The sequence below is a fragment of the Pelophylax lessonae genome (genome assembly GCF_965119305.1).
Source record: "Pelophylax lessonae genome assembly, chromosome: 1".
NCBI lineage: Eukaryota > Metazoa > Chordata > Amphibia > Anura > Ranidae > Pelophylax > Pelophylax lessonae.
This window is the reverse complement of record NC_138768.1, coordinates 776,592,375-776,618,731: the sequence shown is the minus strand read 5'-3', so window position 1 is coordinate 776,618,731 and position 26,357 is coordinate 776,592,375. Positions and strand designations below refer to the sequence as shown.

Here is a 26,357-nt window from a genome sequence, read left to right as displayed (position 1 = left end):
CCCAACTACAGCACTATCTGCCTTGAGTGTGCATGTTCTCCTTGCACCTGTGTGGATTTACACCCACACTCCAAAGACATGATGGTAGCTAACTTGGCTCTAGTATCTGAGTTAGGCCCCTTTCACACGGGCTTTCCGATCAGGTCCGCCTGTCAGTTTTTTCAGGCGGACCCGATCGCACGCTCTATGCACTCCTATAGAGCAGTGGATGGAGGATCGGATTGGATAGGATCGGATGAAATCGGACATCCGTTTTCATCAGATCTCCCATAGAGGAGAGCGGGGATCTGACAGGTCTGTCTCTGCAAAGAAAGCGGAGACGGACCTGTCATCCGCCTGCTCAGCGGGATCGGGGAATCGAGCCCCGCTAAGCAAAAATTAAGGCCGCTGGGCGGAAAGCCCATGTAAAAAGAACCCTTAGGGACCTTCGATTGTAAATGCCAGGGACTGACATGAATGTACAATACATATGTAAAGTGCTGTGTATATTGTTGGTGCTATGTAAGTACAGTAAACCCCCGCTCCATTGCGGTTCAGTTTTTGCGGTCCTGGTATATTGCGTTTTTTTTTGTAATGTTATTTTACTATATAAATCATTAAAAATGAAATATTTTTGTGTTTTCCATAGCTCTTGCTATGTCTCTCAGTATCTTTTATGTGTTTAAATGAGTTTCTATTGTTTTAAAAGTGTGTTTAAAGACCTTAAAATGCTTTTACACGTACAGTGACAATAAAAAAAAAACATGCCTACAATGCATTTTAATAGGGTTTTTCTACTTCGCGGATTTTCACTTTTCGCGGCTGGGTCCGGAACATAACCCCCGCAATGGAGGGAGGTTTACTGTACCTATAATAAATAAAATATAAACCCCCACAAAAATTGTGTATATATATATATATATATATATATATATATATATAAGCAATTTTTAGACCCACATTTCCTGCCCCCGAGTGACTATGGTCACTTCTCCACTGTATCAATGGAGGGAGACATGGTTGTCACACAGACTGGACTTCAAGCAGGCCTGCCTTTATTAATTTACATTGGAGATTAGTAGTTTACATAAGAAAGATAACATTGTTTTTTCTTTCTGCTCAGGAAGTAACAAGGACTCTGCATTTTTGCAGATATTTCTATACATGCTGAAAATGTTCTTAGCCTGAAAAGAGAAATCTAAAGCAGCAGCCACATCTAAGGACTGGTAAACTACAATATAATAAATATTTGCTCTTGGGTTTAGTAATCCTTTAAATGTTCCTACTTGTCCATTTTCCAGGTATGTTTTCCACTGAAATCAATAAAACACATCAAAATGCATGTCATTGTGTGCTTTGATGTGTTTTCATTGATTACAATGGAAACTGCAGCTGGCAAAAACAGACAAATGTGAATGGGCCCTTTATGAAAGATCTTTCACTGTCCAGATTGTACCCATAGCTTAACTGCTTTTATAATGTGATGACCAGCTAATTTGTACATGACAGATACAATCCCCCCCACACTCCCAATCTGTTTAAAATACCACGTTGAGCCAGATGAGCTGATCAGCAACTCGCTGCTAAATTGCTTAGAACACAAAATAAAATACATGTTAGCATTCTCTACATAAGCTATGAAGCATAACTACATATTTCTGTGAAATGTAATATCTGCTTCTCTCAGGTAGCCATACGTGTAGCAAGATAGTCTATTAAATCTAAAAATTCTGATATTTTCTAGCGACAACCATAACGTGTTACTAAACCTACATCAGTAAAATCAGTCTGTATATGCAGTAAAGCATTCTTGTTATACGCACTGTGGAACCTAAGGGGTTAATCCTCTGCACTGTAAAAAGGCTGTTTGATCCTGTCTTCTCTGATACTCACCTTCTTTCACAGTCCCCTAACCATCTCCTGACAGAACAGAGGCTAGGGGACAAGCTGCACATGCTCAGTTTGGTGTGTATTGCTAGAGTTTTTTTTTTTTTTTTTTCGTGCATGTGATCAGCACAGGGCCAATCAGAACTGTCCAGACAGAAGGTCAGGGGTCCTGTAGCCTGATAGGACAGTCAGAGTAAAATTAAATCTCCTCCTACGTGCTTTAACCAGACAGATAGAAGTCACAGGACTGCTATATACTACTGATGAGAAAAGGTATTTAGCAGTTTATATTTACTAAAATAATTGCATTTTCATGTTCTGTGTACTGTTGGAGACCACATATAGTGAATGCAGGATCCTGGGTTTATAACACTTTAACCACTTGCCGACTGCCGCACGACTATTTACGTCGGCAGTCAGCCCCTCACAGGCAGAGCGACGTAGGGATACGTCACTAGCCTGTAAGGGTTTTGGGAGCGAGCGCGCGCCGGTCACTCGCGATCGTCCGTGACAGCGGGAGAAAGGCAGGCGGCTAATGTAAACAAAGCTGCCTGTCAGTTCTCCCTGTGTAAGAATGGAGATCATACGGTTCTACTATGTAGGACCGTTGATCACTGTTCTTACACATCAAGCCACAGCCAGTCACGCCCCTAGGGACACACGTAACCCCTCCCTCTCAAAAAAGTTAACCCCTTCACTGCCAGTGTCATTTTTACAGTAACAGTGCATATTTATAGCACTGATTACTGTAGTAATGTCACTGGTAACCCCAAAAGTGTCAAAAATGTCAGTCAAGGGTCCGATCTGTCCTCCCCAATGTCGCAGTCCTGCAAAAAAAAAAAATCGCAGATCGCCGCGTTAAAAAAAAAAACAACAAAAATCTTTCCAACTGTTAGTAAACGCAATAACTTTTGCGCAAACCAATCAAAATACGCTTTTTGCAATTTTTTTTACCAAACATATGGTAAACAAAAAATTGGCCTAAAGTGTTAAAAAATTTTGATTTTTACATTTTTTTTTGGGGGGGGGGGGGGGAATTTCATATAAAAAAATTTGAAAAATATTGTTATTTTTGCAAAATTGACGCTCTTTTTTTGTTTACAGTGCATGATCAAAAAAATCGCACAGGTGATCAAATACCACCAAAAGAAAGAAAAAAAGATGCCAAATTCGTTTAGGTACAGCGTTGCACGACCGCGCAATTGTCCATTAAAGTCACGCAGTACCGAATCGCAAAATAGGCCCTGGTCAGGAAGGGGGTAAAATCTTCCGAGGCTTAAGTGGTTCAAAAAAAAAAAACTGATACTTTACTGTGTTTTTTTTTTTGTTTGTTATAAGTGCCCCCTGTGCCTCCTGGGCAACAAAGGGAGATCCTCCAATAAGAGCTGGGTAGTGGAAAAGTTTTTTAGTGGAAAGAAACTTGTACCAGGGTCAGGTCACTCAAAAAACTAGATTGCCCATATATGACTATATTAAAGAGACTCTGTTGCCAGACAACAGACTTTAATTTAAATTTAAACACACATTAATGAATTAATTAATTTAAATAAGAATTTAAAACAGACTTTTTAACATACAGGAATTTAGCATATTTTATGTAATCCTGGGACTGTCATTGGGTTCCGCCATCTTGGATATAATATCAGCAGCCCAAGCAGATGCAGAACTCTTTCCCAATGGCCAATCTATATTACCCCTCCTTGCTCCTACCCTGGCCACCACATAAAAGGGTATGTAGAGAGGAGAGGGGTACAAAGTTTGGTCAGCACAAACGGTAATTAGACACTCCCAGAAGAGGAGAGAGCTATGACATGCAAGCAGGGAGGGGGCTGTGCTGGGGAATTGACTCTTCCTGGTGTAGCCAAATATTCCAGCAAGTTCAAAGGTTCAGATGAATGAAAAATAATTTGTGTAAAGGGAAAAAACACTGTAGTACTGTACTGAAGTAAACATCTAAAATGCTTGATTTTTTTCTGCTTTTACAGTATTAAAGTATAATAAAAGCAAAACTTTTTTGTTAGCTTTGGGTAGAGTGGAGAGGGATTAGAAAACCTAAAAATATTTCACTGCTGTCTGTGTCCCTTTTAGGGAGATTCACCCTCTCTATTTGTCCTGTTTACCATTATCATTGAAAGTGAAAGTAAAAAAAAATCCCAAATTTTGGGTTGTCCCCAGAAATCTTCCAATTGGAACACTGGGGCCCCCAAGGGATTCCGTTAATTTGCAGTGGTTTCCTCTCACTTCCTGTTTGGCTATGGGACAAGAAGTTAAGGCAAATCTCCCCAAGGGGACACAGATGGCAAAAAAAAAAAAGTGACAGGGGTTGTAGCCATCCTTTGTTCTATCCAAAGTGGATAAAAAACATTTTGCCTAGTTAGCTCTACTTTAGGCTGATAGCTCTAGTCATTCGAATCATTCTCTCAATAGCTCAGCTCAGCCTGCCCTCCATCCCAGAATTATTGTGATTTACATTAAGGATTGAGATGCTAGAATGCTGCTGATTCACTGCTGGGAGGGGGAGGAGAGAGGGGGCTGAGTTGGCTTAGAAAATTTGAAACCTTTGTTTTGAATTTCAGGATGAATTTCTCTACGGTGTCTTCAGGTACAGAAGCACAAGATGGGGAAGGACTGGCTGAAACTTTGCTCAAGAGGATCAGGTAAGGTTAGTGTGTGCATCCCAAACTAGACAAAAAAATAAGACTAATATAACAGAACTGAACAATGTGTTCAAGAAGAGCCTTCTGAGCACCCTTTACTGTTGTATACTTTCATTCCCCCATCAACACCACTTTTCCTACATTGCTCACTGCACATGTGTTTTAGATAAAAAAAAAAAAAAAAAAATATATATATATATATATATATACATACACACACACGCACACGCACACACACACACACACACACACACACACACTATATAACCAAAGGTATTGGGATGCCTGCCTTTACACGCATATGAATTTTATTGGCATCCCATTCACTGGAAGCAGTCTCCGCTTTAATTCATCCTAAGGCTCGGTTCACACTGATGCGATGCGGGAAGGCTGCGAATTCGCAGCCTGTTCCCGCATCGCACACGCACCCCCGGCAGTTCACACTGCCATATGCGATCCGCTGGGGGTGTCAATGTAATCTTAACGACACCCCCAGTTTGATCGCATATCGCAGTGCGATCGTGCAGTTCGCACAGGATCGGATCGCACAAGTGTGAACCGCTGTGCGATCCGATCCTGATGCAGCAGCAAAAATGCCTCCTGTGCGTGTTTGCTGCGGGTGCGATGCGAATTTAGCCATACAAACTGTATGGCTAAACTCGCACAGCACAGCTGATCGCATGTCATGTCGGAGCAGTGCGCTCTGACATGACATGCGAACCCCGCACACGCAGTAGTGTGAACCGGGGCTCAAGGTGTTTTATAGGGTCTATCTGCGCAGTCCTGTTGGAACAGGAAAGAGCCATCCCCAAACTTTCCCAAAAAGTTGGGAGCATGAAATTGTCCAAAATGTCTTGGTATTCTGACACCTTAAGGGTTCCCTTCACTAGAACTAAGAGGCAAGCTCAACCCCCAAAAAACAACCCCACACAATAATCCCCCCTCCACCAAATGATTTGGACCAGTGCACAAGGCAAGGTCCATAAAGTCGTGGATGAGTGAGTTTGTGATGAATTAGAGCAGAGACTGCGAGCCAAGCATTCTTATCCACATTGGTGTCTGACCTCACAAATGTGCCTCATGGAAGAATGGTAAAACATTCCCATAGACACACTCCTAAACCTTGTGGACAGCCTTCCCAGAAGAGATGAAGCTGTTATAGGGTGGGCCAACTCAATATTGAACCCTACGGACCAAGTCTGAGAACACTGAAGAAATTACACTTTGCTACAATGTAAAGTAGTGAGTGTACAGCTTGTATTACAGTGTAAATGTCCTGTCCCCTCAAAATAACTCAACACACAGCCATTAATGTCTAAACCGCTGGCAACAAAAGTGAGTACACCCGTAAGTGAAAATGTCCAAATTGTGCCCAATTAGCCATTTTCCCTCCCCTGTGTCATGTGACTCGTTAGTGTTACAAGGTCTCTGGTGTGAATGGGGAGCAGGTGTGTTACATTTGATGCTATTGCTCTCACTCTCGCATACTGGTCACTGGAAGTTCAACATGGCACCTCATGGCAAAGAACTCTCTGAGGATCTGAAAAAAATTATTTTTGCTCTACATAAATATGGCCTAGACTAGGCTAGGCTATGGCAGCACGGTGGCCAAGACCATACAGCGGTATAACAAGACAGATTCCACTCAGAAAAGGCTTCTCCATGGCCAACCAAAGAAGTTAAGTGCACATGCTCAGCGTCATACCCAGAGGTTGTCTTGGGGAAATAGACATATGAGTGCTGCCAGCATTGCTGCAGAGGTTAAAGGGGTGGGGGGTCAGCCTGTCAGTGTTCAGACCATACACAGCACACTGCATCAAATTGGTCTGCATGGCTGTCGTCCCAGGAGGAAGCCTCTTCTAAAGATGATGCACAAGAAAAAGCGCAAACAGTTTGATGAAGACAAGCAGACTAAGGACATGGATTACTGGAACCATGTCCTGTGGTCTGATGAGACCAAGATAAACGTATTTGTTTCAGATGGTGTCAAGTATGTGTGGCGGCAGCCAGGTGAGGAGTACAAAGACAAGTGTGTCTTACCTACAGTCAAGCATGGTGGTGGGAGTGTCATGGTCTGGGGCTGCATGAATGCTACAGTCCATTGCGGGAACCATAACTGCCAACATGTACTGTGACATACTGAAGCAGAGTAGTATCCCCTCCCTTCGGAGACTGAGCCACAGGGCAGTATTCCAAAATTATAACGACCCCAAACACCCCTCCAAGACGACCACTGCCTTGCTAAAGAAGCTGAGGGCAAAGGTGATGGACTGGCCAAGCATTTCTCCAGACCTAAACCCTATTGAGCATCTGTAGGACAGATGGAGGAGCGCAACATCCATCAGCTCCGTGATGTTGTCATGGAGGAGTAGAAGAGGACTCCAGTGGCAACCTGTGAAGCTCTGGTGAACTCCATGCCCAAGAGGGTTAAGACAGTGCTGGGAAATAATGGTGGCCACACAAAATATTAACACTTTGGGCCCAATTTGGACATTGTCACTTAGGGGTGTACTCACTTTTGTTGCCAGCGGTTTAGACATTATTGGCTGTGTGTTAAGTTATTTTGAGGGGGACAGCAACTTTACACTGTTATACAAGCTGTACATTCACTACTTTACATTGTAGCAAAGTGTCATTTCTTCAGTGTTGTCACATGAAAAGATATCTTAAAATATTTACAAAAATGTGAGGGGTGTACTCACTTTTGTGAGATACTGTATATATATATATATATATATATATATATATATATATATATATATATATATATATATATATATATATATGTATGCAGGTATGCCCTGCCATGCAATCTCAAAAGTGCCAAAATAGAGTACAAAGATTTAAGTATAGTTTAACACAGTGAAAAGCAGTGGGGAAGCACAGAACGTCAAAACTCTGGACCAGCATAAGCTATTAATCAGTGTAAACTACATATTTCAATGTGTATTCTCCAGACGATTCACAAACTCCGCCACACTGGCTGCTACGAGGAGAAATCATTTAGTACAAAAACCGTCAGAACCAGAGCGGTTGCATCTGCCTCAGGCAAATAAAAACAGACTCGGCTCTCCTGTGACACAAAGACGGCAGAGAAATGGGCAAACACAGCCAGCGACAGCCATTCTATCTTTAAAGATGAAGATCTTACAATCTCTAAACATAAATATCAAGATACACAACAGCAACATAAAAGGAATAGAGAGACAAGACATTCCAGAAACACATTGAGTCGCTGGTTTCAACAGGAACAGAGTAGACAACCCTGGAAAGGCAACGTCCTAAAATCTAGATGATGAACTCCACTGATCTAAACTGGTCATATTCAATAATCCCAGTATTTTTGGAAACTCACCTTTCTGTAAACAAAAAAAAAGGTTATGGAGTTGATGTAGAACAAACAATCAAATACACGCAGATGATGCAAATTAAAGTCCGGAGACTTACAGGAAGAGCTGGCAAAGCAAAACTCGAATCGACTGCCAGAGATTTTCAACCAGTGCACCTCCAGACAACAGATTTATTATGGGTGTTCAGATAAAAGATGAGTTGATGTAGCACCTTCTTCTGTAATCAGTGAGCAAAGGATGATTGCTTAGGGTTGCGTAATGTTTCACAGGCTGCTGTTCTCTTACTACCCCTTGTTTTCTAAAGAATTGTAGAAGTATAGTGGGAGGAGGGCAGAACAGGCAGCCTGATTATTTATGGAACTGCAGCCAATCCCTGGGAAGGTGTGACCAGAAGATGGAGAGATGAGCCCATTAATAGTCTGAGGCTTGGGCAGCAGGATGCAGTGTTCTTGGGTCCAGCCCTGCAAGAGAAAACACCTGTGCATGGGATCTACCTAGAAAAGCAAAGCCCTTGCGAAGACACCGAGGTCCCAGCTAGGCTGAGCGGCGGGGGCCTTTTCGCAAAGAGAAAACACCTGTGCATGGGATCTACCTAGAAAAGCAAAGCCCTTGCGAAGACACCGAGGTCCCAGCTAGGCTGAGCGGCGGGGGCCTTTTCGCAAATCCACTGTCCGGGGATCAAGCTGTGTCAGGAGGAAGCTTGCTGGAGAGAGCCAGGAGGAAGTTGGTGGGAAAGAGTCCACGAGAGTCCAAGATAAATGAGTCTACATCTACCTTACTAGGAAGAGCATGGTGGATATCGGCAGGAGTGAGCTAATGACCCCCCCATGGCTCAGAAATAGTGACAGTGTGTAGCTTTGTGGGGGAGAACAAGTCACCAGCAACATAATCAATCCTAAAGCACATTCAGTGGATGCAATGCAGCCAGTGGCAGTTCATCGGGGTATCCAGTACTCCCTATCCAATTTCATGTTTTAGTAAAAACCCTAAAAATAACCCCTAGATTGTTTTCTGAGCCAATGGAAGAAGGAAGAAAATGCTGTGTGCTTGCTGTGTGTAGTCCAAAGGGGGGAATAGGACCAAATTCACCATCGGCTCCTTAGGGGTGTGCTCTATTCATTTAAAGGCTTTATCCAGCCTTCTTGTCAAAATTTGAGCCATGGGGGCACCTTCAATACTACCCAACCTGACAAACTTTGATTGAGAAATCAAAGAAGCCAATAAGAAAAAAGGCAGCCGAACAGTACCTGCAGCCAAGCAGCTACAGTCACTCTGTGGGCATTCTGGCAGCTGAGCGCTCTGGCTGAAAGAATGTAATAACCAGCACCCATCAATGCCGTTTCTTTTCTCTTCTCTTAATGCTGTATCTCTTGATAATCATGCTTACAGATTGTCAGCACTTCATCGGCTGTTGCTGGCATTGCTTGCCCATTTCTCAATCATCTTTGTGTCACAGGAGAGCCTGTTTTTTGAGTGGAGCATGTTTGTTTCTATTATATTTTTATCTTTGAAGGCAAAACCTGGTGGGAGCAATTATTATGCCAAATTATCTAAAGCATGGGAAGGGAGTTGAAATTTGATGGTGAATTTAGGACACAATAGGCTTCTGTTTATTTAACTTCCTTATCTAAACTATAAGATAACATATCAGCAGAATGTTTAATTGCATAGGTGGTTGCTGTAGAAAAATTGTTAAAACTTGATGAAAAGGAACCAATAACAAAATGCACAATACCCTTTGCGGTATTTACACACATATTTATCTGAATAAACCCTGGTGCAGAGAAACGTATATAGCAGGTGAGTAAACAATGCCATACCAAGGTTGGGATGCAAATATATTTCATTCCTAGAAAACCGCTAATGAGCCAAAAAATGGGTCACTGTTACATCTTAATACAAAATAGTTTTACTTCTAATTACTGCATAAAATAAAGCAAATAAATATATGAGATCTGGGCAGTGACATTACTCTCCTTTTTATATTTCTTGATGAGGACTTGACTCTTCCCATCACTGCTGCCATAATGATATCATATAGTATTAGCGCTAGCAATCATGTCCTATTTGTTTAATTCTACTTATATTCCAATAAAGAATCCATCAGGGAAGAGTGATGGGGTTATTAGCGATTCACATTTCCAATGTCCTCTCAAAAGTAAGACTGAATTTTGGCCAACTTATCTCACACAGGCTTTGCGAGTATCTGCAAATGATCATTTGCACTGGAAATTATTTAAGGGCCTTCAGGCTTTCCAGTTTTCATCTAAAGGTGCTTTTCCACTGCATGGAACCGAACGGTTCGGCTCGCTTTTGTGCTTTTCCACTGCTGTTACCGCATGGTACGGTGTAGGAACGGTTCGGTATGGTACAGCGGCGCTTTTCCACTGCATGGAACTGAACGGTACGGCTCTCTAAAACAGTACCACCTCGATTGTGGTTCCAAGAGGTACAGTACCGGTACCATATCCCACAATCCTTTGCATGCAGTCACTACTAGCCACTGATTGGTCAGAGAATCATTGTTATCCCACCCACTTAACTTTAGTACTACTTTAGTAGAAAAGCAAACCATACCAAACCGTACCGAACCGTTCCAACACCTTACCATGCGCTACCAGCAGTGGAAAAGCAAACAGGGCCAAGCAGGGCCGAGTAGAGCAGAGCCGGTACTTGCAGTGGAAAAGTGCCATATATGTCAGCCCCACTACTCAAACAATAAACATTTTTCAGGACCAATGGAGGCTGATATAGGAAATGCTTCTGTAGTATTAATTAAACCACATAGGCAAAAATCGACCTTTTTAACCAACATCTAATGGGAAGAAAAAATGATCCATGAATACATTCTAGAATCAAACTACCTAGTGTGCCTTTTGTCTCCATCATATGGAGGCAGCAAAAAAATGCTGCTTCCCGACCAAACACTGCAGTGGTCTGAGTAACAGTCACATCCTTCAGCAAGAGCTTCCTCACAATTTTATTGCAGAGGCATGCGTCTGACCAGCTCATGTGAATTACTGGGAGAAGGGGGTCTTTTCTTATTGCAAACTCATATTCAGACACTCCACAAAGTTTCTATAAAAGCAAAGTGGTGATAAAGCTCATAAAAACTGGATTTTTGTCTTACCATAAATTCCATTGAAGGACACAGGAAGCCTTTTATCTGTGGGTTATACTGCCACGTAATAAAGGATTGGACACTGGCAAGCAATAAATAAATGTAGACCAGCCCTGGATAATCCCTTCTACTGCCAGCATGCTGCAGTTTTGTAGTAATAATCCCTATTAGATTGTAAACTCGCAGTAGCAGGGCTGTCCTAACCCCCTTGTATTGAGTGGTTTTGTTGCTGTGGTGTCTCCCCTTATATTGTAAAGCACTGTGCAAACTGTCGCCGCTATATAAATCCTGTATAATAATAATAAAGCGGTACCAAGGCTTCCTCAGCTACCCAGAAATGGTGGAACAGGAAGTCAGATTACTCTTACAGGGTCCATTGCAAAAAGGGAATCCATTTTTTTAAAGGAAGCAGTGGCTGAAACATATCCTCTCACATACAGACAATGGAGGGAAATTTCCTGTTGGTGAACTGGAGATAGACAGATGGACAGGAGAACTAGGGTCCTAGTTAAGGTGAAAGGCAAAAACAACTTTAGGCACGAAGGAAGTTCTGGGCCTCAGCACCACTTTGTACCTATGCAAAACCAGAAGGAGTGCTTAGCAGAGGTTATGACTACAATGAATACCACCTTGCAGGTGAAAGTAGAGAGAGAAATACCTCTGATGACTATAAACAATGGTTTCTGAAGCACATATAGAACCAGATTTAGATTCCATAGATTCATGGAATGAACAGGGCAGGACTACATGGGAAACTCCTTGTACAAATGTCTTAATAAAGGAATGGGAGTTATGACTGTGTTGTGGTAAGACAAGTAAGTAACACAAGTAAGTGGTAAGTGGAAAGGTCTCAAGTAATCTCAAAACCCATATAGCTGGTAGCGGGTGAGGGTCTACAGGTCAGAGGGAATCAAAGTCACTGTAGGTGGACAGCAGGAATGGATCTAGTAGTTAGGTTCCTGGTGGCTCTTTGCCAGCAGGGGCAGAAGAGGGTAAGTGCTTTCTCAATCAACCCCTTGGCATTAACCCCTTCCACAGCAAAGTCGGCAGAAAATGGGGTAATGTTAGAGTTGCACGGTAAACCTATGTAAGTATAGGAGAAATGGTGTCCAGTACAAACATAAATCATGTAAATCTTCACTTTATTAGAACAACACTAAAACAATGCAGTTTATTTGACTGAGGTAGCTCCTGGTGCTCGGCCCAAACAGTCTACTCACTGCGTAAGTCTTCAGAGACAGGGCAGGCACTAATGCAATGCCAGTGGCTTTAAACCTGGATAGTGCTCTTCAAAAGCCAGGCTGAGGATGGAAGCTCTTGGGAATTGCAATGCAAAAGATAAGCTCTTGCAGTAATGTAGAGAAGAATCTTAATTGAAAAAAAAAAAAATCTTGAAGCGTAAGAAAAAAAAGTGCTAGCAAATACAGATTTGTCTTCCTAAAGCGGAGCTCCACCCATAAGGGGAAGTTCTGCTTTAAGAACTCCTCCCCCCTCCTATGCATTCTTCTGGGACATGTCACAAGTCCCAGAAGATTTCCCGACCATTCAGGAGACACAGCATGACTCGCCCATGTGAAGTGCACACCCGGCTCCACAGTTGTAATGCTGGCGCCGGGGTGCGGAGAGGGAGAGAAGCGATAATTCGGACGGCCACATCGCTGGATCCTGGAACAGGTGAGTGTGTGTTTATTAAAGGTCAGCAGCTACACTTTTTGTAGCTGCTGACTTTTAATAAACACAAAAATGACTGGAACTCCGCTTTAACAGCATAGTTGAAGACCATCCTCCTAGGCCACTACCAAAGAACTGAGGCACGCAGGTAGTAGGAAGGGTTATTCTGGGCTGGCCTACAGTTATTTTATTTGCCAGTGTCTGTTTCTAATGTAGGCAGCAGTATAAATTAAAGGTGTAAAAAAAATGCCTGTGCCCCACAATGGACAAAAAATAAATAGAGGTTGTTAGACCTATGTCTGATTAACGTAAACTTCATTTGGGGCATTAATGAGTCCCTGCAGTTTGCAGAGGGTTTCAATAAGCCTAATATAAATAGAGGTCACGCCAACCTCTCTAAACATGAGATAGCAGGGTATAGCCTAATGAAGCAATTATGGTAAGCTCTTGTAATTATGACACCTTCATTGGGACCACTAGTCCACTGAACACCCAATTAAAACTAATGGCATAACTTTAGAACAGGAAAGAATGGTGAGGGGTTGGAGATTCACCATTTCTAAATTTCCTGATTGTCAATGTCACCAAGAATGAAAATCTACTAATTTAATCTACAAGCTGAGGTTCGCAGGCATGGACCATAAGGTTTGTTCTTGGATAGAAAACTGGTTACAGGGGAGTGTCCAAAGAGTGGTGATAAATACTGTGTACTCAGATTAGTCTCGAGTGGTAAGTGGGGTACATCAAGGCTCTGTCTTGGGACCAATTCTGCCTAATTTATTTATAAATTATATATAGGATGGGATAAACAGCTCAATTTCAGTTTTTGCAGAAGACAAAAAAAGGCTGGGTAATAACATTACATCAGGATTTAGAAACTTTACAGAAAGACCTGAACAAAATAATGGGGTGAGCAACTACATGGCAATTGAGTTTTTTTTCATGTGGAGAAATGTAAGGTGCACTTGGAGACTAAAAAACATAAATGGAAACTACTCACTAGGGGAGAACCTTTGGGGGAATCAAGGATGGAGAAAGATCTGGAGGGCCTAGTAGAAGACTAAGCAATAGCAGGCAATGTCAAGCTGCAGCTACCAAAGCTGGCAGAATTTTAGCTTGCATAAAAAAGAGGATATACTCTAGAGATAAAACTATAATCCTGCCACTTTATAAAACATAAAACTCTAGCTTGGCCACATTTGGAGTATTCCGTCCAGTTCTGGTCACCATTCCTCATAAGGGATGTGCTGGACTTGGAGACAGACCAAAGAAGGGCAACAAAATGAATAAGTGGACTGGGGGCCTCAATTATGAGGAACTACTACAAGTACTAAATTTATTCTCACTGGAGAAGAGACGCTTGAGAGGGGACATGATAGATTTACAAATACCTCAATGGTGATCTCAGTGTAGGAAGAAAACTTTTCAGTCTTTGGGAGTGTAAGAGGACACAAGGCCACACAATGAGAGTGGAAGAGAAGCGGTTTAACCTTAAGCTGCGCAAGGGGTTTTTCACTGTCAGGGCGACAAGGATGTGGAACTCTCTTCCACAATTGGTGGTGTCAGCGGGGAGTTTTGATATTTTTAAAAGACTCTAGGGTGTGCATCTTGAAGAACACAACATACAGGGATATGGGAAATGATTATCAACAATGACACACGTACACCTACACAGGATGAACTGGATGGACTATTGTCTTTATTCAACCTTACCTACTATGTAACTATATGTAACTATGAAAATGAGGCTAAATTCAAAATTGTGAGTTACCACCAGTAATACAGGGGATATCTTCCAATGGGGACACATGTTCAGTGACAGCTGTCTAAGAGGGGATTTTGCTCACAGGTAAGTACTTGCCATTATTCACCCCCCTCCCCCCAGCCAAAAAAATATTTACTCACATTGCATTGGTAAAATTAACAACAACCTGAAGTGGGTCTTTAAGTAATTTATAATTCAGCAGCCATGCATATTATCATTTCTCATTCTTACTACCCGTTTAAAAAATAATCTGTAAATGTTGCTAGTTGCATCACTTAAATATCTCTTATAGGTACACTGTGCAGTAGCAAGTTACTTCTTCTTTTACTCATGTATCATGCTGCTGGCTATCATCTGTCAAAATAACAGTGCCGTAGGGGTTATTTGTGTCCTTTTACCCCTTGCCAGCCCCCCCATGCAGAGTGCAGCTTCTCCTCTATACACATGGCTTTCCGGCTGCCAATGTGTATTTTAGGATTAGTGCCTGTGTAATACACTAAAGCGTACACAATAATACAATGTACTGCAATACAAAGCAAGCCAATCTCTGACTCTACAAAGCATTCACTTACATGAAAAGCACGTTTTATTCTTTTTGTTTCATAATTGAAATGACATTTTATGGCTTATCAAATCTATGCACACATTGCTCACTATAACTAGTCTTAGGACAAATGTTCTAGGCTGATGTAAACATTTTCCTTGATAAAAACCATAAAAAAGGACTTTATGGAGCTCTTGTAATCTTTTGGCAAAGAGCTAAGATTTAGGACTATCAACAATGCAAAACAATAGCTTTGCAGCCATTTGTTTGAGGTATCAGCATATTCCCATTTAAATTGCATACATCACATAAAAAGAGATATATGAGCCTGTTAGTGACACGTCTGCCTCCAAGACATCTGTTGGTAAGAAGCATAGATGTCAAACAAACACACCAACACAAAGTTCCACTGAACTAAATTAAAGAGAGGTTACCTGTATGATCAATGACCTCTTTTGCTCACACCAAAGACTTCCAAGTCTGGAACAATGGATGTAGCAGGTCTTTGTAACCAATACAAGCTGTCATGACAATACTACTGCCATCCTGCCATCACTATGCATATTATATAAGGAAACATGCAAAGTATACTAACTCACAACAGCCAATCACAAATTTGCCTTTCACTGACCTGACTACAGGTAAAGATTATGTAACATCTAATTACTAAATTCTCATCTAAACCTTAAAATGCCGCAAAGACGCTACAAGAGATCAGCAGGCCCTGAAATACTAAAAAGGATGAAAACAAAAACAAGAGAAAACAAGTATTTTATCTTTTAAAATGGCAGGTGTTTATAACGCATAATGCTTTAGCAAACTGACATTATTCAGTTATGAGGCACGGTATTATTCATATGTAGTACAAAAAAATTATTAAAACAAGCAATCGCTGCCCTTTGTAGCTGCATGTACTGTGAAATAATTCATCTTCAAAGATCACAACAGAGACTCTGATACTTTTAATGCTTAGTTTACATTTGCAGCTGCAAGCTTTACAAATGCAGCCTGATGGGGGGGGGGGGGGGGCGAAAACATGCCAAGGTCACAATTCTTTGCTTCAGTGCAGAAAAATGTATCCCTCTGTTGCATTCGGCCAGCTGCTAAAGAAGAAGTCCACCCTAACACTAAAATCGCTACAACTACAGGCATTCACAATCTAAGACTAACCTATCTAGCCCTGTAAAGAAGAAATCAGTATACACACCTTTTTTGAAGCCGCTTCAGTCTACAGCGGCGGAAGCTCTGCAGAGGAGACAGCCGACATTTCACGGCTGTGAAATGAATGGGAAGTGCTGCCTCCTCTGCACCCGCCTCCACAGAGAAGCTGCCACTGACAGCTCAGTGTGGGACCGCATCAGAGTGGCTTTAGAAAAGCTATCTATACTGAATTCTTCTTTACAGGGCTAGATAGGTTAGTCTTAGATCGTGGATGCCTATAGATATAGCAATTTTAGTTTTAGGGTGGACTTCCCCTTAAAGTTAATACAGCCAAACACAAGGCTTTTAGTTGTTGCATAGTATTCCAATTCAAAAAGCCTGTTCAGCTACCAAAAAAAAAAAAAACAATAAAGGAATTCAGGAGGTGGGAGTATAACATTCTAAATGTGTGTCAGCAACGAAGCCCCACTTCCATTGTTGATCGCTCTTCAAAGAGCAATGCAGGTGTAAACAAGACCGAAGAGCTTTAACAACCTGTGTATTTACATTAGAAGGCTGGCTGGCTGTCATGATTCTGCTTTCATAGAAAATAAAGTCGACATTTGAAGATGAATTTCCACAATGTTATAGCTACAAAGCTAAATAAGAACTTGTTTTAAAGTGCTGTTGCTGAAAAGTCAGAATATGTAAACAGTGGGAGATTTACTAAAACCGAAGAGAGCAAAATCTGGTGCAGATCTGTACAGAAACCAATAATCTTCCAGGTTTTATTCTCAAGGCTAATCTGAACAAGCTGACGTTAGAAGCTGATTGGCTGCCATGCACAGCTGCCCCAGATTCTGAGAACTCCAATTTTAGTAAATCTCCCCCTTAATTTGCATAGGCTAGGCAGAGGTTCATTTGTGGCATACATAAAATAATTTTCGAAAGAATACAACAGATTTAAAAATCACTAAAAAAAAAAAAAAAAAAAAAAAGTAGTATGCTACAAGTGGGCACCACAAAGCAACTCATGTATTATGGAAAATGGAAAATTAAAATAGAGAGAAAAAAAAGAAAGCGATAGATATTGATCTCTCAATCTTTCTCTCTTTATGTATGTGTACACATGAATAAATCACAGTGCATTTATATGATTCTGGTTACTGGTTATTGGTAAATAATTAATTCTAGAAGAATACCTCAGTCATAAAGATTTATATGAGAAGATGACCAATGTGGCCAATAGCAACTATCATTGCTCATCAGCCAGAACCATTACAATGGCAGAGACCTAGTTTCTTTGGACTGCTGGGGTAGATTTACTAAAACTGGTGCACCCAGAATGTGGTGCAAGTGGTGTATAGTAGCCAATCAGCTTTTAACCTCAGCTTGTTCAATTAAGCTTTGGCAATAAAACCTGGAAGCTGATTGGTCTCTATGCAGAAGTGAGCCTGATTTTGCACTCTACAGCTTAGTAAATAAACCCCTACTGTGCATTGCATTAGTACATGAGTTAATTGTTGAACTGGTAGTGATTCAATGTCTAACTAATTGATTTCATAAAGTGTCACAATGTAAAGTGATTCAAACTAACCAAAAAAAGATTTTAGTAGTATTAAAAGGTAGGTGGTTGCTTTTAGTTTTCACTCTTTACTTCCTACTATTAACCGCTTTAAACTTTCCACCAAAGACCTTAGAAAACTGGGAGAAAGATGCATGAAAAGTCTTACAAGCTTCAGGCTCTCTCTCTCGCTTTGATCAGGCTCTTGCTACTCAGCATATTCCACCTGAAGATGAAATATGTTACTGTGTCTAGCGCAAGCCTGTTATACTTGTTTAACTAAACCACCAGCCACCATCCCCTGCGAGTTCACTGACAGAACGTAGGAGAACTGTCTGTATGGAAGGAATGTAACTAGGCAATTAACAGCCAAAATGAAGCTTATATAACACTATACGGAGCAGCAGGATGATTTATGCTAAATGTTGTTAGCCGTCAATGAAAACAGAAAAGGAGCTGGTAAAATGACAAAATGTATTGGCTCAACTCAATAGATTTAAAAGGCACAATTTTAAATACCTACATTTCCTCGTCAGGTATGATTATAAAGAATCCTACGTTTTAAAGTTGTACTTTGTACTTTTTTTTTAATAAGCTGCCTTTTCTTACCTTGCATAATCATGGCTAAAACTATTTTTCCTAACCTGGCCGGATTTGGATTTCCACTTTAGATGCCGGTTCACACATATGCAATGTCAGACATTGCATGTGATTCACAGCGCATTGCTCTGCAAATCACATGATGTCTGTGTGTTGCAAAATCAGCCATACAGATTGCGGACCAAAGTCGCACAGGACTTTTTTTTTTATCTGCACCAGAATCGGATCCCATGGGTGTTCACACCTATGCGATCCAATTTCTGTCCAAATGACAGTTCGCACTCGATATGCGAACTGATCTGGGGGTGTCGTTAACTTTGCATTGACACCCATAGCAATTCGCATGTGGCAGTGTGAACTGTCTGCGAGTCGAGTGCGATGCGGGAACCCACAGTGATTCATAGGGTTCCCGCATCGCATATGTGTGGTCCGGCACTAAGTAATAATTGCTTTGTGTAGCAGTTATCAAAGTTGAACGCTGTAACTGTTTTTTTTTTTTTTTTTTTTAAGTAAAGTTAATCTTTAAGTTTATTTCCCTCCTCCTCACAGAAAAAAATAATTTTCTGTGAGATCCAAAACTGATAATGTCATTAAAACTACTGCTGTTTTTTTAAAAAGCAAATTAATAATAGAGGGGTAGTTTAAGAGTTCTTATAATCATAGAAAATAAATGGCAAAGGAAAAAAAAGTTCTCCTTACCTGCTGTTCCAGAGAGCTCCACACTTAAGGTTCGTTCAATAGTCTTGCTCTCAAATGGGGAACCCTTGGGGTCACTGGAAGACAGCGCATATTTATAAAAACAAGCTGAAATGGAGCTATTGTAGCCAAGACGAGAAGACACCCATCCCTTGCCAACAAAGCTTGCCGATGCTCAATACTTACTTTGGTGACTCGGGTGTCAAAGGAAGTGACAAACTCATTGACTTGGCTGGAAATAAACAGAAAAAACCTCCATAAATACAACTCAACCATGGGTACTTTGTTGCCATGTTCTACATTACCCATTTATTTACATCATTTATAATTCATACAACTCTTTGCTAAGGTGTAAAAACCAAGTAAAGAAAGAGCTGAATTGTTACAGCAGTAGTAATCATCCTTTATTAGCCCTCATAGACATTTTTATTTTTTAGCTGCATTTTGTTTTGAGGTGAGCAATGAAAGCCTACATAATTCTCTCAATAAAGATCTCTATTATGGTAAGTGGGTTTTCTAAAATATATTCTAAATAGCATCGGAACAACTGATTTCATTTATTGCTTGGAGTTACTAGTTGTGTACAAATGGTTAAAGGTGAAACACATACACTCCATAAAACACCTTTTAATAAACATAATGTTCCAAACATACACCCAAGTGTATGTGTCCATAGGCATAGGGGTTGATTCTCTAAAAGTAAATAAGCTGTTCACTTTGTAAGGGCATTTTCCGTTAGCTTAGTGAATGTGGTAGAAATTTACTTAGCAAAGAATATCCTCTCCCAAACAAGGAAGATTAAAAAAAACTGTATTTTTGTTGGCTCATGATTGAATAAAGGAAGCCATGGAGTTGATTTACTAAGCCTGGAAAGTGCAAAAAGCTGGTGCAGCTGGGCATGGTAGCCAATCAGCTTCTAACTTAAGCTTGTTGAATTAAGACAAAAAAAACCTGCAAGCTGATTGGGTTCTATGCAGACCTGCACCAGATTTTGCACTTTCCAAGTTTAGTGAAACAACCCCAGAGCTTGGTGTCAATAACTTGCAAAGTGAAAATTCCCTTGCAAAGCAAAGTAATACCATTGAGCAGCCTATTTGCCTTTCATAAATCCACCATATAGTCTCAATTGTTTAGTGAACCATTTTCTGCGTACCTAAATATCAGTTTACTCTTTGTTCTCATTGTGTCAGAAGAACAAATAGCAAACATGATAATCCAGGAACCCTATAGTTACCCCAAAATGTATTTCTGGTATTCTAACCAATTTGTTTCTAGCTTTTTCCATAACAAGGAAGAACAATACTTGATTGGTAGCCATTGATATTCCACTACTCCTTTCCTTTAGTCTAAAAACTTGAGCTAATTCCTATTACTTGTTGCCCTGAACAACAAAATTTTGATTTCCATTTTACAATATTAAAAAAAAAAATGTGCCTACTTGATATGGACAACATTACTGCTCTTTATTGTATACTTTTGTGTTTGTGACACATCGTGATAAGATATAGTTCATATTCCTATCGCACACCTTCCTGGTTTGTAGGCTCGTGTATTTTGGGTGCTGAAGCGATCACCAGTTGGCAACTGGATTAGTTACAAGTAAATACATATTCGCCAGCACACCAAGGCTCTTGCAAAAGCAGTCCAAAACTTTATTGAAGTTACGATCACATAAAAAATAGTGCAACGTTTCGGAGCCGCACATGCCTGACGAAGGGGTCCTGTGCGGCTCCGAAACGTTGCACTATTTTTTATGTGATCGTAACTTCAATAAAGTTTTGGACTGCTTTTGCAAGAGCCTTGGAGTGCTGGCGAATATGTATTTACATCGTGATAAGAGACAGCTCCCCCTCCCTGCTATGTAGAAGTTTGTCTCGAAAACCCAGCTACAAAAGTAAAACATCATAAACACTAAAAATAATGTGTGCGCCAACTCACTGGATACTGAGGAGGATGACTATACCTATCGTCTGTGACCCGTGATCTCCAATTAACTGCAAACAACTGATAGCTGAAGTAGCAGCAAATGTTAAACCCAATCTCATGTCCTCCATTCAAATTCTTATCTCCTAACATTTTCAAGATCATCAGTTCTTGCTACTACTGAATCTAGGACATAGGCCCTGGAACAGCATGCAAGAGCTATTAATGACACCATAGACTCCTACCTATTAAAAATAAAACACTTCAAAAATGTCAGTCCACCTTGTGGGGGAAAAACCTCCACCTAGTAGGCATACCTGAACAATCGGGTCCTTTCTAACTCCACAAGCTCGTGGCACATATGTACCTGCGTTCCTAGGCCCCCTGGACCCACTGAAAGTGAAGCATGCACACATCCCTCATTCAATGGGCCTACTGGGCACAAATACATCTCATTTTGGACAGCCACAATTTGCAATTCTTCCCTTCACCCATATTTGCTTGGCCATGGTGGAGAAGAGACTAAAGTACTCTCTAATGTACTTGGCTGCTCTCAGCCCAAGGAGTGACCACACAAGAGCAGATTCAACCCAAGAATCAGTTTAGGGGGGGGGGGGGTGGGTTTACTAACCTTTGATTGAATAACATATGCTATATCAGGGTTGGACGTGAAATACACATCACTACAGCAACCATTCTCATAATATAGCCTTGCAACTAAGTTTGTGCAAGTCATCCATATTCAATTGTATCACATATTCTTTTATGACATAAAGCTTGTCCCCAACACATTTATAAATCAAAAATGTATTATTTTCTATAGTATAACTAAGGTTTACATTTACATTTCTTTGTGAAATCTACAATAAAAAAAAAAAAAAAAAAGCCTGCTAGACGTTGAATTTGCTTTGCACAAACCTCTGCTTCTCTTTCACTCCTTTTTTTTCTTCCACCAAGTTAGCCAAACTCTCCAGTGATTAAAAAATACTAGCCTTTTGTTTTAAAACTAAACAAGACTAATGGTTGATTACTGCTGCCTCGGCTCTCATGGCCACTGAAGCAGTCGAAGATATTATACTACGGGCTCTGAAGCTTTTGCAGACTAGAATAAACATGTTGGGATGAAGTATAATGAATACAAATAATGGTCCCACACAGGCTGCATATGAAATCACGACATACATAGAAAGTATCAAATTGAGACTCATGCCTCCCATAAAGTAGGAACCCAGACTAACCAGAATGCAATCCATTACTTCTATAAATAATGTCTATGGTGTGTGCTAGCTGCTGATCTCAAACAAGTGCACGTCCCCGTATGGGCAGCACAGGGTTAAGCTTTAAAAATACTTAGCTTTTGTTCCAGCACAAAGATTACAAGTGGCAGAGGCTGTTGAATAATAAACTCCCTTATATGGATTCTTTTCTTATCTCTGTGCTGCAATAAGGAATATATTATTTGATGCAAATCTCTTATGTCTTATATTCTGTGTTTTTTGTTGAGATTCCTGACATTTTCGTACATCTGCCCGAGGATAAAGATTCGTATGATGCTTTTATACATTGCCATTCCCAGGTATTGTTTTAAACCTAGAAGTGCTACTTTTTTTTTTCTTTTTGAAGTTTTTAATGTTTTCATAAGACAGGTAACTCCTTTATTCAGTAAAGCAGAAATCGGCCTCAATTTGCAAATTGCAATTGACATAATTGTTAAAGCTGAACTTAGTTTTTTTTTTGCAAATGGGATTTCATTTAGTGTTAAAATTATAACCTTTCAAATACAGATAACAAAGGCACACAAATTTTAAATCTGGAAAAACAAAAATAAAGATTTCAGTAAAATCTCTCTTTATATTAAAACTGCAAAGCCCAATTAATTTATTCAGCCTCCCTAAATATATCTTGTAAATAGTTTCCATTTAAGGAAACAGCTTATTGCCCTGCTTTGCATGTAGGAGTAAAGAGAGTTGATTTATAGATGAGTGTGTGTACACAGGAGAAAAAATTTGAAAGCCCTTCTGGAATTAGCATGTGGAAAATTACCCATTAGAAAGGCAAGCTAGCAATAAAAATAAGCGTAAAGTGCAATGGATATTTTCGGTGTTACATAAGGAATAGTAATGTAGCAAAGTGAGCCATCAGACATTAAAAAGGCAAAACTGCAGACACTTCACAGCAAAGCGTCTCTTGGGTTTGCACTGCAGTGATGGCAAGGGACTGGCTTATGACAGGTGTAGTACATTGTACGGTATTATGAACCAGGAAGGGATTCTGGATGTGTAGGTGGTTTACCCACTGATGTATCTGGACAAAGAAAGAAAGGAGCTGCTAGAAAAAAGAGCTGCAAGTATGAAATATCTAATAAATGAGTTCCAAGGGAACACCTACGATCTGCCTGTGCCACCATACCTTATAGAGATACTTAAAACTGAGAGGTGCCTTTACTTTCAGGACAATTTTATTTTATCCAGCCATAAATATTTAAATCCACCTTTTTCCATCACATCTGGACAGTGCTTTTGAACAAGTATACTGTAGATCAGAGCAAGCAGTTTCCACGTATTTCAAAGACAGGAAAGAAAATGCCAGAAAATGTTTTGAAATGTCCCAATTGGGAGCATTTTCCCCCAAGTATCCAAGGGATTGTGTAGATGGGAACATGCAGCATGCTTTCAGGTGCACTCAGCTTTCATTTTAGATCAGTTTGAAATGCTTCTGAGTTATATCTGAATATTTCTGGTGTTTTTCTCTACCTTCTAAGCTGCATTAAGGCGCTTTAAGCTGCTTTTGCATCCCCATTGGGTTGTATGGGGAGAAATGCAGTAATGATGTGAACAAAAGCTCAGGTACCGCTCTTCATGTTGCCACCCCACTTCCATATAACAGTCAACAGTCAACAATGCATAGGTGATGAAACATCATATATACAGAAAATAAAATCCTAAAAGAATGAAAGGAAAAAGGGGCATTTTATATGCCCCCTTTTTCCTCATGGGAAAATGGCAGGGAAACATTTTTAGTTTAGTCAGAATTTGGAGGGAATTAGTCTGTCAGGATTTACCTCAGGAAAGAGCGGGACACTGCCTGGAGATAGCTCCAGGAGGTGGGATTAAGAGTATCCTGACAGGTGATAGGTTAGTGGCAGAGAAAGTTCTGGAAGGTCTGGAGAGCCTATATAAGGGCAGTGAGGTCTCTGAGGGGCTCATTCACCTCAAGAAAATCCCAGTGTTCGTCTCCCCACCCCCCCTCCCCTTATGTCGCGGCTGTTTTTTATGTGGTATGTAACCTTTGCAATTATGCAAAAGGTGGACTAATGTGTTAGATTGGAGATTTGGTTTTAATAATAAAGACAATATTAATTTTATGGTTGCAGCCTGAGCTTTTTATGGCTAGGCTGGGAGTTCTTTTAATAATAAAGAAATTTTATATTTATGGTGCAGCCTGAGCTTTTTATGGCTAGGCTGTCTGTGGATGTTTTGAGAATTATTTGAGTCTTTATTATTTATTTATTTGATGTTTTTTAACCAATAATAAACAGCCGCGGCCAACATTTTTAATCCAATATTGAGTCAGAAGTTTTTATTATATTTAAGGTTTAGAGTTAAGACAAATACGGCCTATTATCCCATGGAATCCCCTTGTCATGCTTACCTAATCTCTTCTATTCAAATGCATACCAAGCTGGCCAAATCCCATTAACCACTGAAACTAGGACATTGCAAGTTGATAACTTGATACTAGACTGGACTGACTGGGGCTGATTTACTAAAGATAAATGGGCTGTTCACTTTGCAAGGGAAGTTGCACTTTGCAAGGCGCTTAGTGAATGAGGTGAAGCTCTGCTGCCTTCAATCATCCAATCCAGCAAAAATGCAAAGTGAAATTTAACGCATTTACTAAGCTCTGCAGAAAATCCCCTTGTAAAATTCAACTTCCCTTGAAAAATGAACAGCTTTTTTAGTAAATCAACCACATCCCGAGTTGCCTACTCTTGCTCCATTGCCAATTATTGATGCTCAGTGGATATCTGTCCAAGTATTATCATGTATGAGCATAATCTTGTATGAGCATCCCAAGTTATCATTAGGGTTTGAAAGGATATAAGAAAGAATTGTTACATTCTAGAAACATATTCCAGATGGAAACAAGGGGTGCCAGTTTGAACATTAGTGCAAATAAACTACAAGTCAAATCTTTACTAAGGAAACATTGGGGTTGTTTTACCAAAGGAGTAGCGAATGGTAAATCTGTGGTCACTTTGAATACCAATCATGTGCAAGGGAGATAAAAAAGTTTTTTTTTTATGTGCATAATCAGATGACTGATATGAATGCAGCTTCACTATATTCATGAAGGAACATGGACATACTCTACTCATTTAGTAAACCAACCCCAATGAACAGAAGCTCCAGATCCACTAAGGACATACAAAGTTAAATCTGCCATATTATCAGCCAAAGAACTAAAATGATCTTAAAATTCCGTACAAGTACAGCATAGCTGTGAGTCCCAGCACTACCTTGAAAATGTGGCTGAGGATGCAAGCAGGGCTTCTTTTTGGTGCATTTGTCAAGTCTGTTATTCGTCCTGCTCTCTGTTGATTTGGTCTGAGGAGAGTCATCATTTGCAGTCAGGTACTTAAGGAGCTCCGAGCAGGGGCGCCTCTGTGGCTTCTGCGGTTGACAAATGTTTCTGGGTTTATTGCTCCAACAGTTCTCGCTCTTCAATGTGAGGAAAATAGAGGGAACGAGGGAGAAAGAGAGAGCGATAGAGGAAAAGAGAGGGGGCAAGAGGGTTGAAGAGAAATGAAAAAAATAAAAAAAATAAAGAGAATGAAAGAGAATGGTGAAAAAAAGACCATAAAAGAAAGAGAGAAAAAAGAAAAGAAGGTGGCAGAGAGAAGGGAAAAAAATGAAATTAGTGAACAAAATCCCAGATGAAAAATATAAAAACGTGTCTCTTGTCTTTTATTAATTCTGTGAAGTGCTCACAATAACTGCACTGGGTCTATGATCTGTGAATAATTGTTTGCAGAACAAGGCAAGAAAATTGCATTTAAAATTCCCAAATGCTGCTTATACTAAATTTTATTTCATTCCTACATTGTCTCAATGTTATCCTCGGAAACAGAGGAGCATCTTGTTTTTACAGTCTCTTTTTAATAAAGTACGGGATTGAATCCACTTAATGTTTATTTGTTACCTGATGCTACAGAACAGCATTTCACAGCTCTCCTAAGTGTTCCTAAAATGCTATTGTGGACTGTAAGGGAACATTAATTAAACAGCGTTAAATTTGCCATGGATGTGCACTCTGTGCTAATGGTAAATAAAAAAAACTACCTATATATCACAGCAATACGCTGCTTTCTAACAGTCATCCCTGCTGGAAAATTCTGCTGATAGAAACAAAAAGTGCCTGTGATCTGCAAAGTAACCAACCAGTGTCAGCCGACATTAG

At 40.3% G+C, this 26,357-nt stretch overlaps 1 protein-coding gene across 2 annotated transcripts in view; it reads right to left on the bottom strand.

Moving 5' to 3' along the window:
- PPARGC1A (PPARG coactivator 1 alpha) overlaps positions 1-26,357 on the bottom strand; it is a 153,151-nt gene that overhangs the window by 42,137 nt on the left and 84,657 nt on the right. For both annotated transcript variants that reach the window (XM_082257307.1, XM_082257308.1), the window contains 3 exons: positions 25,417-25,618; positions 19,161-19,206; positions 18,978-19,051 (listed from right to left, as the gene is read on the bottom strand). In XM_082257307.1, coding sequence (XP_082113433.1) covers positions 18,978-19,051; positions 19,161-19,206; positions 25,417-25,618 — 322 coding nt within the window. The remainder of the gene's footprint in view (positions 1-18,977; positions 19,052-19,160; positions 19,207-25,416; positions 25,619-26,357) is intronic.